Source organism: Neovison vison, chromosome 5 (genome assembly GCF_020171115.1).
Source record: "Neovison vison isolate M4711 chromosome 5, ASM_NN_V1, whole genome shotgun sequence".
Classification (NCBI taxonomy): Eukaryota; Metazoa; Chordata; class Mammalia; order Carnivora; family Mustelidae; genus Neogale; species Neogale vison.
The window spans coordinates 114,119,207-114,136,411 of record NC_058095.1 but is presented as its reverse complement, the minus strand read 5'-3'; the positions used below and the strand labels follow the sequence as shown (position 1 = coordinate 114,136,411).

Here is a 17,205-nt window from a genome sequence, read left to right as displayed (position 1 = left end):
GAAGAACAGGTCCATAGGGTTCTCCATATGTTTCTCTTTCCTTTTATTTATGTTTGAAAAGTTTCCTTCAGCTCAGCTGATGATCCCAGAGTCCTGGGATAGAGTCCCGCATTGGGCTCCCTGCTCAGCAGGGAGCCTGTTTCTCCCTCTCCTTCTACTGCTGCTCCTCCTGCTTGCTCTCTCTTTTATAAATAAAATAAAATAAAATAAAATAAAAAGTTTCATAATAAAAAGCTAAAGAGATTCTTCAGCAGTACTAAACTGGATACTTATCACACAGGAGTATTTATTCCATGAAAGTAGAAAGCACCCTCTTTGCTCTCTGTGTTTTGCTATGCCCTGAGCTTCTCAGGATTTCCATGTGTTTTTATTTCTTCCCCCCTTTTTCATACTCCTGCTTATCTCCTGTCTTTCAACCACCTTATGGTCTTCTCTTTTACTTGGACTAGATTCTTCTCTGCAGTAATTAGAAGACGTGTTTGGTTTTCTTACTCCCCTCCCCATTTCTCCCCTTTCCTCTCCCACAGCCACTAAATTTAGTCGCCTTATTATCAGAAATGCTCCTTGACTTCTTCCCCACTGCAGGGCGGTGGTGCATAGAACCAGGTCCCTTATCCCTACTGTGGAAATCAGAGGAGGGGTTGTACGCTCGTGCCTAAGCACTACTGAAAGGTCTTTCTGTCTCCCTGTGAACTATGTGTGTCAAAGCACTGTATCTGTCCACTTGTGCAAAAACTGAAACCACTCTGAGCCTGGCAACCCTAGGAACTCAGTCGGGGATGGGAGAATGAGGCATAGCTCATGTTTTACTTCTTTCCCTAAACGGATGTATCACTGCTTATAAGGAATGTTGAGCAGTCTCTGAACTCTAACAAGATCTTTCGTATACCTCGTACTTTTTTTTGAGAATTTTAAACTGCTTTCATTTCTAACATAGGTATTTGCGCCCTAACTTCTTTGGGAGGAGGAGAGAGGAAAGTCACCCATCTCCGCGAGAGCCAACTCAGGCACACTGAGGGTAAATACATTGTTTCAGGGCTCCTGGGAAGCCAGCAGAATGGCTGGGAGGGACCCTTTTGCCTTATTTACCTGCTGGAGACATGAGGTTCCCACTGCTCCCTGGCTTTCCTGAGGGTGTGGCAGGAGGGGCCTGCATTCTTGTCCCTATTGTTCTATGTTGTTTACTTGCAGGATGTGTAAGCACAGTGTGTAATGTAATACCAGATGTTGTACGTGGGAGGAACTTCATAACACACACACACACACACACACACACCACACACGCAAGCATGCTTTTTTCCTAAGGGCACCCAGCCCCTTCCATTGAGCACAATTTAAAGCTGCCTCCCAAACCACTACCAATTCCCTCACCCCTGCAGGAGGTATTGTTGGGCCTTCGGTATTTTTGGCTTTTAGCTAAAGAACACATGTGAATGTCTAGTGAAAGCACCATGTGGATTCTTATTTTTTAGATGGTTCCAATCCAAGTGGCCCAGATGGGTTCTGGATCATCTAAAAGCCACAGGCTCATGGTTCTGCATTTCAAGGCCTCCACCCATCGACAGGGACTCCACGTTCAACCTCGCTCCCCACCCCCCAGCTGGAACCCTTTCTCTTGGATAGGCAAGCTGGCTCTCTCCGCCACAGACCCTGTGCTTATTATCCTGCTCATTTAGGATTCCCTTCCTGGAAGATCCAAAGCCTGGCTGAGCTTAGGCCTCAGCTCACGGACTTAACCCTGTCTACACCGGCAGGGGGCGCGGCCTCCCTACCACGTGACTGTGGCCCTTAAAGAGTGTGCATGTTTTTGAGTCCTGCTCCCTACACACATCTACAGGATTTCTGAGGGCAGTAAGGGAACTGTGCCTAGAGTTTTCTAAATTCCCTTTGGGGCTTAGGAATGGATGTGGATGGAGGGATCTGAACTTTAATTTCTCTGAAGAGCGGTCTCTTTGGGTTTCCTTTCTCGTGGGCTCCGCTCCTTTTCCCACTCAGTGATGCGTGATCAATGAACTGAACTGATTACGTCAAACAAAGAGAACGAGGCATTATGTTCACTGTCTCTGCTGGGGAGGTGGGCTCTATGGGTCTCAGTTCGTGCTGTGCAAGGTAAAGAACCCGAGGGCTCGGGGCTGCTCGGGGTCGGCTGCCTCTCAGCACCACCAGGACCACTTTGCCTGAGCGGCGGCAGCCACTCACCGCTGCTGAAAGGCTTTCTGGCCCATCTCTCTGGCGGCTCTCTTCACCTCCTCGGGAACCGCGTCCTTCTCAGCCTCTGACACCTGGTACACAGTATGGCCTGCGTCCAGCCGGTATGGACCTCCTTTGCCACCCAGACCTGCGGTGTCTCTTCCCCCTGGAAGGAAACCAGGAAAATCCAGGTGGTAAGTCTCATCCACGGCACAAGACAAAAGTCAGATCGTGGTTTGAAAGCAGTTTCATGAAGCATGTTAACTATACCTAGTGAGTAATTATTCAAATGACCTTCTTCTGGAAACAAAGGGTACACCCCTGTTCAGGTGCCTTTTCTCTTCTCCATCCAGCCAAAGTTTATCCATATTTCAAGGGTCAGTTCACATTCCAGGACACCTCACCGGATGACTTCACATCACAGTGATTATTGCTGGCCACTATTTATTACCTTTAATATTTATTTTATTCTTTTCTCACTAACCCTATGTGGGTGGGATTATATCTTATCTATTCCTATAAGAGCAGCTTGAACACCACAGACAACTTGTGATGCATTTTTTTTTTCCAATTTATTTATTTTCAGAAAAACAGTATTCATTATTTTTTCACCACACCCAGTGCTCCATGCAAGCCGTGCCCTCTATAATACCCACCACCTGGTACCCCAACCTTCCACCCCCCCCCGCCACTTCAAACCCCTCAGACTGTTTTTCAGAGTCCATAGTCTCTCATGGTTCACCTCCCCTTCCAATTTACCCAAATTCCCTACTCCTCTCTAACGCCCCTTGTCCTCCATGCTATTTGTTATGCTCCACAAATAAGTGAAACCATATGATAATTGACTCTCTCTGCTTGACTTATTTCACTCAGCATAATCTCTTCCAGTCCCGTCCATGTTGCTACAAAAGTTGGGTATTCATCCTTTCTGATGGAGGCATAATACTCCATAGTGTATATGGACCACATCTTCCTTATCCATTCATGTGATGCATTTGTTAATTTAGTGAGCAAAACTCCACATCCCTCACATATTACCTTACTTTTCCCTAAAATAAGAGATAGACGCTCAGATAGAGGATATAGTTAGCTTTCCGTACTGTCAGTTTCAGAACAGATTTTCCAATATAAACTCAAGTCTACATGCTGGTAAGTGTATATTGTATAACATTGTATAAACTGTTTACATTGTAAATATAAGTTAAATGCCTGGAAGACCAGGTAGGCAATACTCTAAGAAGTGGGGAGGACTCTGGCTGGCTAGACAAAGCTTGCCTTGTCTCAATATTTTCAAATTCAACTTATTTTAAAGTACTGTGCTGACCCCCAAAATACAAATATTGGCTAGATTTGGCCTCTGGGATACCAGTTTATTATCTCTGCTTTATAATGATTAAAATACTAGCAGTCAGTTTCTTTTGTTTATTCACACACAACGTGGGCACTGAGAGGAGAACTCAACGTTGGAGGGACAGTAGTGTATCATAGCATATCATTGTATACTACTGTTACATGGCAGAACATTGTACAGTTAAACTGGACTGCCTGAATTTGAATCCTGTTCCCATCCATTAGTTGTCTGCCCTTGAAGTTAGTTCCTTAACTTTTTTGTGTCTCAGTCTCCTCAGCTGTAAAATGGAGATACTAACATGATTTACGTCTTGGCATTGCCATGGGGCTACGATGCTTAGAACAGTATCTGGAGCAAAATGAGAACTATGCAAGTGGTTGCTCTTACTATTATTATTTAGACAACTTCTGGTCACAGAGAATGAGGTCATTTCTGAGTTGCATAAAGTGGAAATTTTGAAAGCTTTTAGGCTTTTGGTTAAATGATGTTACATTTATCTTTTCTCTCTTGGAGCCTTCATCGGTGTGATAAATTAAAAGTAAAACTCAGTAAGCACTGGTCCCTTACCAGGGTCAGGCAGGTCACTTCCTTCTGGGAAATACCACGAGAACAGCCCATTAATGATCATATGTTTACCCTTCGATTTGAGCACATCTGATTTCATTCTTCTTTAGAAATTAGGGGTGGAAAATTCCTTCTTAGGTGTCTGTGATTCCTGGCTCTCACTCATTGACAGCCTGGAGGCAGAGGGGACCAGAAACTGGACAATGACAATGAGCTCCAGAGATAGAAAAGCTGTTTCTGTGACTTGGTTCCCTTCCTATAGGAAGTTCCTCTTAGGCATGGGTGGGTCACAGATTAGCACTTAACATTTCCTGGGTGCTGAGATGACATCAGTTTTGGTGAAGAGGAAAGTACCCACAACTGTTCAGAGTCTGGTATGAGTGATATTCAGCATGAGTCATGGGAACCTTCAGACGGTCCCTCCTACCAGTGGGCAGAGAGGGCATGAGTGGGGAGCTCTTCATGACCTCTGCTTCTCAGAGCCTTTAATTTGTACTACTTAAATGAAAATGCTGGTCAGGGGTTCTAGACTTCAAGGCATAGTCTTGAAGCTAATCTTGAACACCCTAAATCAGCTCCAAAGATATGGGAGAATATAAGCAAGGGAGGTGCTCTGATGATGAAAGAGGGATCAGGTGACTTGGGTCAGAGCTAAGCTCCACATAGAAAATTCTGAGAGGGAATGGCAGACCGAAAAAGAATTTGAAGCAAAAAAGATTCGATAGAAAAATAAAGGCCGAGGGAAACAAATGCAGGATCTTCAATCTGGACCGAGGTGAGTTAATAGATTCAAATGGAATAAAAAGCGAGAACCTCCGCTCCAGAGTAGTCTACCACTGGGAAAAAACCTACATCTGGCCAACTCGTTCCACAATGCATTCCATATGGATTAAGTCCTGCCGGCTTGACACTAATTTCAAGATCAAAGGACATTTCTAAAAATATGCTTTCTTTAAAGCTGATGCTTGATGAATAAACAGAATAGGCAAGAAGTCTCCAGGCCTTTTTGATAGCGCATTGTCTCAGCACAGAGACCCATTTCCTCCCAAGGCTGTCAAGGCCAAGAGGCACACAGCATCCTCAGGGAAGGTGAACTCAGGAGCTCAGGCCAACACGGCTCCCAGCCGAGATAAGATCAGACAGTGCACACACAGTCTGGCCCTATTCCTGCAGCCCAGCAGATGTGTCTGTCTGTCCCAGCTGCCGCAGAGGAAAGAGGAAGACAGCAGGCATGGAACAATGCTCCCGCCAGGCAGCCAAGAGGAAGGAATGGGCCACAGCCGTTGGCTCAAACTGCAGCCCACTCTCTTATCTCAAAACCCTGCATCCTCAACATACTCACTTCTGAGATGTGGAAGGCAAGGCCCATTTCTTTTCCAAGTCAGCTGCTCAAGAAAGAATTTACTATAGACTGCTGGCGTGATCCCAAGGGCATGGAATTTAAAAGAAGGGCTTAACATTTTTAACGAACACATTCTCCAGACCAGGTCCCATGCTCAGCACTTTATGATCATAATTTTGTGTAATCCTCACTACAACCTTGTCAGGCAGCTATCATTTTCCCCTTTTCCTGATGTGGCAATGATGGGAGGATCAGAACAGTCTTGGGTACAGCGTGGCAGAGTCTATAGGACTCCAAAGGCCAGAGTTTTTCCATGCCTTGATATCATGCCCGGATGCAGGGCAAAGGCACAGTCCAGCTGACTAAGCGGGGAGGCAGGGAAGGCAAGTGGTCCTTGAGCCTTCTCAGAGGTGATGTGCAGTGTCCTTGGGCCTGGGAAGTCTCAGGACACTCGACCCCAAGGATGCCCATGCTACCAACCTGTTCCTCCAGCCCACGTATTGCCGCCCACGTGGGGCATGTTGTCTGGGTCCTCCTTCCCGTGTTTGGGGGAGCTCACATCTTCACCGCTGTCTCTGTTGATTGTTATCTACAAATGAAGGATTGAGACATTATTACTCTCTCATGTCCAACACCAGAAACTGCAAGGATAGAAAGAAGATTTCTTTTCTCCTAAACCCTTAAGGTATCTTCTAACTTCAGGCCACAGAACACAGCAGATGCTTTTGGTGTCTGGCCAAAGACTTCTTTTTTTTTTTTTTTTAAAGATTTTATTTATTTATTTGACAGACAGAGATCACAAGTAGGCAGAGAGGCAGGCAGAGAGAGAGGAGGAAGCAAGCTCCCTGCTGAGCAGAGAGCCTGAGGCGGGCCTCCATCCCAGGACCCTGAGGCCATGACCTGAGCTGAAGGCAGAGACTTAACCCTCTGAGCCACCCAGGCGCCCCTGGCCAAAGACTTTTATCAGGTTTAACATCCATTTAGTTGGGAAGAAGACATTTAATTTTTTAAAAAATTCCTTAAAAAGAGAAGAAACTGGACTGAGTTACAGTTTCAGAATTTTCCTGGTGCAGAACATGCCTCCAGGATCTATACAAGGAACAATACCTACCAGAAGCAGGGACAGTGGATCTCACCAGAGACCGACACCCTCCAGATGGTTTAAAAGGATCACTGCCCAGCTGTTCCAGACAAGTAAGAGGATATATGTTTACCTATTTAATTTTTGAAGAAATCCCACTCTTCTGAGAAATACTTTGTATAAAATATATGGAAAAGAAAAATAGAAAATGTATCTATGTATGCTTCAGTGACATAGCTATACATAGAGACACGAAAGATTGCTTATTTATTTTCCAGACCCTCTGTAATTTTATTATGGTATTTTGTAGCTTTTCTAATTCAGCTTTACTTTAGAACTGGATTTACTGTTCTGTAATGGCAAACAGAATAAACTGCATTTTAGTCCTCCTCTGGCTCACTGGTCATTAATTGCATTCGGCAGAGACTCACCAAAAGGACTGGTAATCACCCAAGAATTCTAACCCAACTAAGTGACTCCAGTAGATGTCATTTGACAATAAAAAGAACTCAAAGCAATCCCACTTCATGAATCCTAAGAGCCGGCTGCCAACTGTAATGATTTTCAGGGCAGACCAGATCAAATATTCCTTTATTTGTCCAATAACACTTAGAGAAGACGCACTGACAGGACATCATGCGAAGTACCACGAGGCCTACAAAAGCCACTGGGGATTGATTGGTCACTGTTCTCTAACTGTGAAGGGCATAGCCGGAGGCTTGCAAATGGACCCAAAGCCTGATGCCAGATCGCTCTTAGAGCTGACCCACTCCTTGTTCGTGCCTGGACTTTCATTCTAGGTGTTGGATTAATGAAGGTAGGCAAGTAATTTGGAGTCTTTGCAAATAAATGGTTATTAAGAATGAATTCAACATAACTTCCTTTGTCTCTGTCCAGACTAGTTAATTTCAAAAGTTACAACATCCTAAAGAGATCTCTGCCAATAGCTTTGGCAACACTAACAAGAGTTTTGGCCACAATTTTAGCATACTTCAAGAAAAGTTAGCTATCATATCACAACTGATATGAATTCCACACACATAATCATGGCTAAAAATGGGTCAAAATAAGTATTTTCTCCTTTTTAAAATTAAACTATTCAGAATAGCTAGAAACATCTAGAGAAGAAATAAATATTTTAAAAAAACTTTCCCAGAACTTGTCCTCACTTTCTAACTTGTCCAGAGGTAATATAACAGATAAGCAGTAAATTAAAATACGTATATTGGCTGTAAGAATTCTAGACCAGCACTAACCGATAAAACTCTCTGTGTTGATGGAAATGTTTACATCTGCAGTGTCTAATATGGCGCTATTAGTCCAATGTGGCTACTGAGTACTTGAGGATCTGAATTTTAAATTTTAATTAAAATTAAATTTTATATATAAATTTAAATTTAAAATTTAAATAACCACATGTGGGTAGTGGTTATTTCACTGGACAGCCCAGCACAAGGACAAGCTTGTTTCAGCCCAGTAGATACTGTTTGGAGCTCTCTGTATCATCTTACAGATGTTCTCCATGAGAAATGACAAAAACAAGGAACATTTAAGAACTGGGGTAGGCTTTTATTCTGTTGCTAATTTAAGAAATTTATATAAAAGTTTAGTCAGTCCAACCGTTTTTTAAAAACAAATATAGTGGAAGTTACATATAGAGATATATTTACTATAATAAGAATATAAGCTTTTTAAAAGAAGCATTTATTACAACAATATCATCACTGCTCAAAACACTTCTAGACTGCTTCTGGAAGGATCTACAGAGTCCTGTAGACAGTGAAAGATTCTTTAATATCTTTAATGGTGGGCAACTATATATTAAAACTAAATTTGATTTTTAATAAACAGCCAGAGGATAGGGTTGATGTCTGGTGTAAAATATCTGCTAACTTGTTATGTACTCTTTAGCAAGTTAATTAACTTTTCTAGCCCTCAACTTTCTCATCAGGAACTAAGGGAGCTGGACTAAATGATTTCTGCCATCCCACCTAGTGTTAGGATGCCCTGATTCCAAATCTGCTGTATACCATGATCAAGCTACCGTTTTAGTCAAAACCAGGTATGCTTATATAATAATGAGACTAGTTTACTTATAAGAGCTGTGACTCTTCTTTAGGCCAGTTCTAAAAGATGAAGTTCCAAAAATGGTCTGAGCAATGACAGCATTATTTCAATAACCGTTCTAAGCATCATTCCTCACCTTGGGGTGCGAGTGTGTGTGTGTGCGCACGTGCATGTGCGTGTGTATGTGTGTGTGCATGTGTGTGTATATTCAGGTACATTGCTCAAAAATAAATAAAAGAACTTCAGAAGAAAAACAGAAAGTAAATTCTATGTGTCTAGTCACTTTATTTTAATCGAAAATGAGTTATCTTCTTTAGACATTTCCTACAATCCAGATATTCTGGTGTAAGCAAAGAGCCTTTTAAGAACAAATACTAAGGGGCGCCTGGGTTGCTCAGTCGATAAGCGTCCGCCTTCGGCTCAGGTCATGATCCCAGGGTCCTGGGATCGAGCCCCACATCGGGCTCCCTGCTTGGCGGGAAGCCTGCTTCTCCCTCTCCCACTCCCCCTGCTTGTATTCCCTCTCTTGCTGTGTCTCTATCTATCAAATTAAACAAACAAACAAACAAACAAACACGAACAAATACTAAAAATGATGGCATAAGACAAAAGAAAAAGCCTCTCAAATTGCCGCTTTCAGTGACTTCTGAAATCGTGCTCTTGGAGCTACGAAGACAGCTATAATGGGCTAACAGGGAGGCAGAAAATTGGCTATGAAACCTCTGGGCAGAAAGGAATTGGAATGTTCTTTGCCGCCTGTGTCTTCACAGGCCATCTGCTGGGAAAGGGCGTTGGTTACATTGCCAACAACAAGGCAGCCATGGACTAATCCCAAGTGGGAATCTAGAGGTGTTTCAAAATTGACAAATTCTTGACAAAAACAATCATCAGCTCAAACCTGATTTATTCCAGAGAAATATATACCACAAAATCCCAGGACTCTTACTTAAAAAAAAAAAAAAAAAAAAGGCATTTTGGAGGTTTATCTAATTTTGTGTCATTTTATGAATGCCATTATACTCACAGGAATATATTTTTTCTAGCGCATCTGCCAAAGGGTTTTCAAAGGCATTTTGGGGAATCTCCTACATGAACTAATAACAGTTCATAAAAGGTCCAATTCAGGAAGTCTAAGACAGTCCAAACCAGGAGAGAAACTGAAACAGATATTAGGGAAGGCCTATCATTCCAGGAAGCTTGTTTCCTGGGGACAGACAGACATGAGCCACTGGTCATTCTGAAAGTTGATAAACTGCTGAATACTTTGAAGTATGTGTTGAGGATTTGGAATGCATTTCCTTTGAGGGTTGGTTTCACCTAAAAAGAATTTAAGTGAATCATTCCAATTATTGAAATCGACACTACTATATTCATTTAAACAGATCAAAATTTTCCCCATGCCACAACTATCATGAACCCTTACAAAAAAATTTTTTTTTAAAGATTTTATCTACTTATTTGACAGAGAGAGAGAGAGAGAGAGATCACAAGTAGGCAGAGAGAGGGGGGAGGCAGGCTCCCTGCTGAGCAGAGAGCCTGGGATCAAGACCTGAGCTGAAGGCAGAAGCTTAACCCCTTGAGCCACCCAGATGCCCCCCCCTTACAAAATTTCTTTAAAGATTTTTAAATTTATTTTGGGAGGCAGGAGTAGAGGAAGAATCTTAAGCAGACTCTAGGCTGTGTGATGCCTGACAAGGGGCTCAATCCCACAACCCTGAGATCAGGACCCTGAAATCACCACCTAGGCCAAAACCAGGAGCTGGACACATAACCGAATGAACCATCCAGGCACCTCAGATCCTTACAACTTTTGGTGCAAATTGATGTATGTGCTGAGACCTTGATGTGTTTCTCATAGCTGACACTTCTACTTCCTTTTAGGTAAGGGTACTGAAATCCTAAGAACCGTAATCCTAAGAACCACAATCCCAGAAATCCTCTTACATATGAATTAAAATGGAAAAAATCATGGAACTTGTAAAATATAACTCATAAAAATGTTCCGGAGTAAAGCAACCCAAAGTCAGAGTTGGGAAGGGACATGACTCACTAAAACCTTGTAATTCTGGGCAAGGCTTATGTATTTTAGGCTCCACCTCAAGTTCAGGATTTTTAAAAACCATCAGTAAAATGATATAAATAGCCAGAATATAATCCTGGAAGAAAAGTTAGCTCTTGGAGGTAGTACAGGACAACAGAGCTGATTCTCATTTTCCAGCTGGAGACTAGGTGTGGTCCAGCAGATATTTCTAGCTGCCTACCCAACATCCACGCCCTCTTTCTTCTTCTTCTTTTTTTTTTTTAAAGGATTTTATTTATTTGAGAGAGAGAGAGAGAAAGAGAAAGGGAGAAAGTGCACAAGGGAGGGGAGGAACATTGGGAGAGGAAGAAGCAGGTTCCCAGTGAGCAGGGAGCCTGATGGGGGGCTCGATCCCAGGACCCTGGGATTGTGACCTGAGACAAAGGCAGACGCTTCACTGACAGCCACCCAAGCACCCCTGCCTCTTTTTTCTTCCTAAACAGAAGTCAGATGCATCATTGTTGAGTGGAATTAAGCACAGCAATCTCACTGCTCTCTGCCCGTGACTAGTTTAGGGAACGGGGATGTGACCTGAGATGGGAGAGAAGGGCCGTGAGGAGGATTCTGGGAAGAGAAGAGCTCTCTTGCTGCTCTGGAAGGACCGCCCTACTCTCCCCTGCGACACACATACACTCACTGCCTTGGGAAACACGGGGATGTGATGCACGGAGCTACGGCCTACATCTGGTAACCCTGTGGCAATGAGACAAAGGTGGCGGATGGAAGGATGGAGGAGCTTATCTCCCGGACGGCACAGTGGAGCTGTTGAACCAGCCCCAGAGTCGCTTCACTCTGATCTTCCACACAAGCAAATAATAAATATCCAGATAGTTCAAGCTACCATCAGTTTCTGCTACCTGGAGCCAACTGCATGCGGACTAATGACAGGCAGCAGGGCAGAAGCTACTGTCCTGACCTTTTGGAGCAGGTCCTATTTCTAACAAGAAGACATTCTTTGCATTTTTGGACATCAAAATTGTTATAATAATACCAGCAAAGAAATCCTATTTATTATGTTTGCCTACAATTTTCTTGATTGGTTAGAGGGCAATGGAATGGATTTATTCATTCTCTTACCCAAACATTTCTGCATATGGTTATGGCACATCTGCTACTCACTGGGAAACAGAGATACATAAAACAGGATCTTTGCTTCTAGAAAGATACCATATAAAGGGGAACAAAGTCACAGTATAGGGTGACAGAGGCCATAATAAGTTACTGAACATAACTGCCTCAAACATATTACTGTCTGAGGTCACTCTAACTCACAGATTAGAAATGTCTTTCCTAGATACAATGGAAGTCACGTCAAAATGTCCCTAGGAATGATGGTCTTTCATATGAAGACCGCTGTGTATAAAAAAAAAAAAAGCTGACTCTCACCCAGTTTTCATAAATAACACGTAGCTTCTATAATGAGATGCATGACAAAAATGCCTTTGTCCTTGGGTTCCTTCTATGTGTTCCGATTTCAATTTTTGGCAAACTGTCAAGTGAGCAACTCATCTTCAGGTCTTCCCTGGCTGATGGCAACATCGGCTTTCAAATACTCCATGGCCTCCTGCCCTCTTTATTTATTTATTTTTTAAAATATTTTATTTATTTATTTGACAGAGAGAGAGAGATCACAAGTAGGCAGAGAGGCAGGCAGAAAGAGGAAGAAGCAGGCTCCCCGCTGAGCAGAGAGCCCCATGCGGGGCTCGATCCCAGGACCCTGGGATCATGACCTGAGCCAAAAGCAGAGGCTTTAACCCACTGAGCCACCCAGGCACCCCCTCCTGCCCTCTTTAATCCCTCTTCATTTTTACAAAGCAGGGAAGGATCTGATTTGTGATCATGAATATTAAAATATTACACCATAGTGGATATTCATTGACACTAAATAATTAACCCCAAAGGGCATTCACATTCTAAGTGCCTTTCACACAAACCGAGAAATCAGGTCTTTCCTTTGTTTGAAAGTCTAGGAATGAGCAAGCTGGCAGAGGCGGCAGCTGGAGTGGATGGGACAGGGGATGGGGGGTGTACTAGGTCTTATCCCTGGTCCTGAAGACAAATGCCTGTTGGGGTGATTGTCATATTACATGTAAGAAGCAGAACAGTGGTAAGAGCTCTTGCTCTGATGGAGTGGATGGACTCTTCTTGCATAGAAAACATTCCTATTCTTTCTCGTGGGCTTCTCTTCACGTCAACCAGCACTCTCTCTTCTCCTGACTTTGGGCTAGACTCTTTGCCCACCTCCCCAGACTCAACCAATTCTGTCTCACCTTCCTCCTTTCTGCTTGAATACTCCTAGAAATGTACATGTATTTTGCTTCCTGGCACAGCGATGTGCTTGGTAAGTATTTTTTTTTTAATTTTATTTATTTACTTGACAGAGACAGAGAGATCACAAGTAGGCAGAGAGGCAGGCAGAGAGAGGAGGAAGCAGGCTCCCTGCCTCACAGAGAGCCTGATGCGGGGCTCGATCCCAGGACCCTGAGATCATGACCTGAGCCGAAGGCAGAGGCTTTAACCCACTGAGCCACCCAGGTGCCCCTTGGTAAGTATTTTTAAAACATCTGAAATGATAAATCTAAAACACCTCCCTTCCTCCATCTGATAGGACGTTCTGGAACACATACCTATATACATCCTCTGTTATTTTTTTATTTGAGTTTACAGCTTCTGACAAAGAACTTTCTCACTGAAATGACTCTCTTCCGAAGTCTACTATTATGCAACAAAAATACCCCACTAGATTAAAAGAAAGGACATTTTAAAGATTTCACCGATGTGGGCTAAAATGGGGGGCAAAGTATCAGTTTTGTTACTTTGCATTTTGTTATCTGACAGTAGTAGCTGGCACAGTGCCCGAGACATATATCCTTAAACATCATAGATGCTTAATAAATATGTTAAATGAACATGTGGGAGACTGCTCGCAACAGAATCTGAGTTGAGCTCTCCGTGTACAAACCTGTCCACAATAAGCGGTCGGGTGTGTGTCTGCTAGACTCTTCCTGGCTCTCTCAGGCCGGCCCACGCTGCTGTGGCAACCAGCACAGTAGGGCCCAGCCGCTGGGCAGCAGAGGCCGTCTCCTAACAGAGGCAGGGAACCCATGGCCCTCTTGGCTCTGCGTGCTCCTACATCCTGACCCTGTTCCTCCCTCCGCTTGACTCTGATCCCTGCGAGGCCTCAGCTCAGTTTCTGGCTGGACCTTTCACGGGGCCTGGGAGGACTCCCTCCCGTGGCCTCTGAGTCTGTGGTAGTGGCCTCCTTGCTCTCCCACCCAGAGAGAGCTCTTGGAATGGCTGTCCATTCCAATGACGAGGCTGCAGAGTCCGTCCAGAACAACCTGTTACTTTCCCTAGAGTATTTATTCCTCTCTTTCTTCTGCTTCAGTTGAAACAGAAACAAAAGATGGAGGAGACTTCTGGAAAACGTGAGACTATGGAAGAGAGAGGATGGGATCAAGGGGATAAAGGCTGCAATTACAAACAAATCTTTCCGGGAAACCAAATGTTACCACCGTTGTGTAGGTGAGTGTCAAAAACACATGTTAAGAAACCACAAATAATTGGCATGGCCACAGCTGACTGGCACGGAAACACGTCCTTCTGCTGCCACTTGCGAGCACATTCTACAGCGTTCCCCCAGAAACAGCTGCTAATTAAATTCAGGTCGTGGGGTGTGTGTGTGGGGGGCAAACCGGCAGGTTTTTATATATTCTCTCCTTTCTATTTTTGCCTCTTTAATCTTCAGGAGCTCTCAAGTGGTTAACATCCAACAACACTAGAGTCCGCTGAAGCCTGGCCATCAGGCTTCCACAGTCAAGGAAAAGGTTACCTCAACTACAGCAAAGTGTGTGCACATGCTTCGGTTCTGGTCTATATGAGGGAGCCCCGGGGAGAGATAGCTACCACTATGTACTTTTATCATTATTGCCACGAAACCATCTCGCGTGATGTTTCCTGGCCAGGGGATTTCAGTCTTAGACTGAACATTTGTGTTCTAAGACACCAAACCTATTTGGTGATTTTTAAAGCTATTGTGCTTTCCGGGTCAACAGAATTCTCCAAGGGGTTGTGTAGCTAAGGAAAAGGAAGGAAGGTACAAAAGCTAGCCAGGCTACTAGAGTGGGTGGAAGCAATACATGCTTTTAGTATGACCCAGGTTCTAAAAATTCTCAGAAACACGGATTGCGATCCCACGCAAATGTCCTTTCTTCCGGTTATCCATACAGAGGTTGGGTCCTCCTCTGTGGCTATAATAATGTTTATAACACATCACCTACTGATGTTTACCCTGCGCTTCCTGAACCGTTTCCTCAGGCACACGGAGTTCGGGTAGAACCCGAGCTGTAACATCCGGCAGCGCAGTCTTCCTTTGCTTCCAACAGGACCCATTGTTTTCACACAGTTATGACAGCTACTCTGGGTCAAAGGTAGTAATCAGAGAATGCAAAATTATGGCATAAAGAGAGGTCAGGGAGAGAGATGCTAGATGCCCTATGCATGCACGCGCATGCGCGCGCGCGCGCACACACACACACACACACACACACACAGCTGAGGATAGAGCGGTGTGTTGCTTACAGCTGAACACTTAGGGTTTGGTGCTCCCAGGCTCACGGCGTCAAGGGGTTCTCCCAGCTGCTATGCTGGCTCAAGTGGGCTGAGAGCGTACGTGGGCAAAACACACATGCTAAGTGACTGTGATGGACATTTTATTATAGTACATTCATGTATGTGTACATGTTTAAAAGAAAATGTTTCTTTGTGTGATAAACAGCATTGCATTGAACGCGTGAATCCCCACAGGGGGCGTGTTGAAATATGTGGCCAGAGAGGCGCACTGTATGGATTCTAGGCTGCGAACACCCAGAGGGCAGGGCTAGGTCTCAGCATCTTCGTGCCACCTTCATGCACGCATGAAATGACCATAGACGCTCATTTCAAAGCAGCAGGATGGCTCCAGGGGTATATACGGCACAAGGATATCTAGGAACCAGGTAACTGCTCTCCTGGGACTTTAGGAGGCATGTGGCAAAGCAGGAACTCTGGGGCAGGAGAAAAGAATACTACTGGATCTTGTTTTGCAAAACATCCTTTTAACTTGTGCCTACTATGTGAGCAATATTAAGACCACTAAACACCAATGGGTAAAACTTTCTAGTGAAATTTGGGCAGAGCTGTATGACACAAATTATGTCCTGTATCATGGATACTAAGCTACATAGTAATTACATACAAACAAATGATTCCTAATAATGACTATAATTAATTACAGGCTTATCTAACCAGACCTAAGTGAGTTTGTCATCTTCTCCTTTGTGTTAGTTTTCTTGTTTTTTTTTCAGTGGTTTCCATTTACACCCCAAAACTCATACTCCCCCAAAGACAAAAGCCTCGGATGCAGTTCCAGCAAGTTCCCTCTGTGCTTGCCTCCTGAGGTTCCCTCTCTCCCTATACCTCGTTCTGCGGCTGGGATCTGAGGATTCCCCCAGCAGCTCCAGTTCTTGTGAAGCCTGGAGGTCAAGGGCAAGAGGCAGCATGAAGTTGTGTGTTTCCAAGAGTGACATGACAGGGTCACAGGCAATGAAAGGGATCGCCCGGAAGGGGAGAGGAGAGACCACACTCCACAGGGACTCTGACCCGGGGCTTTGGGGGTGAACTGGGGTGAGTGTGAGGGGGCAGCCAGTCCTTCCTGCCTGCCCTCCCGGGGCTGGTACTGTCTTCTCTTCAAGACACTAATTCTTCTTGACACTTAGGAATGTTTTCCTGTCGCTCTCCTTCTGCTGACATCACTGTATTCCTGGTCCCCACACAGCATGGAGTCCTATGTGCAGTCATGTGAGGTTGCTTAACAGAACCCTGGTTTTAAGAAGTGTATTTATACCCTGCTTTTGACTTACTTTGACAGGTTTTAACGTCATTTCTGGGGGATGAGTCAGTTTAATGTAGAGAGTAAGTTTAAAGCTGAGGCATGCCTAAGAGAGATTTTATAAAAGGAAGGTGCCTTCGAGGAGGTGAATGTGTCTTAGGGGATGGGGGTGCACTACCAAGGGAGAGCAGGCTCCGAGGTGAACTGGAATTTCAGCCCCGTGGGGCTCCAAACTCACTGTGTGACACTGCACAAGTCATTTTAACCTTTCCGGGCATTAGGCCTCTCATCTTCAAAACGAACAGATAAAATTCTTTCTACCTCTACGTTTTTTACTTGGGCCCTTATCTACATTTATCTCGGTTCTAGTTGACGAGAAATATGAGCTGTCACGAGAGATCAATTTGACTAAAACCAGAGTTAAGTGTAAAGAATATTTTGATAGAGTCACATAGACGCTTGGCTTTTCTTCAGATGGATTCGCTAAGATTTTTTAAATTGAAAAAGAAATGTTTTTTGAGAGGCAGCTTGATGTCATGGAAAAACCATTTTACTGGGAATTAGGAGGGTGGTTTTTGACCCTGGTTCTGGCTCTAACGGGCAAAATGGTTTTGGCTAAAGTTATTTATTTTCTCTTCGCTTTCTTCACCCAGAAAATGAG

The 17,205-nt window shown here is 44.0% G+C and overlaps 1 protein-coding gene across 2 annotated transcripts in view; it reads right to left on the bottom strand.

The window, feature by feature from the left end:
- Window positions 1-17,205, bottom strand: part of VWA8 (von Willebrand factor A domain containing 8) — a 330,223-nt gene that overhangs the window by 39,215 nt on the left and 273,803 nt on the right. For both annotated transcript variants that reach the window (XM_044249814.1, XM_044249815.1), the window contains 2 exons: window positions 5,928-6,036; window positions 2,200-2,356 (listed from right to left, as the gene is read on the bottom strand). In XM_044249814.1, coding sequence (XP_044105749.1) covers window positions 2,200-2,356; window positions 5,928-6,036 — 266 coding nt within the window. The remainder of the gene's footprint in view (window positions 1-2,199; window positions 2,357-5,927; window positions 6,037-17,205) is intronic.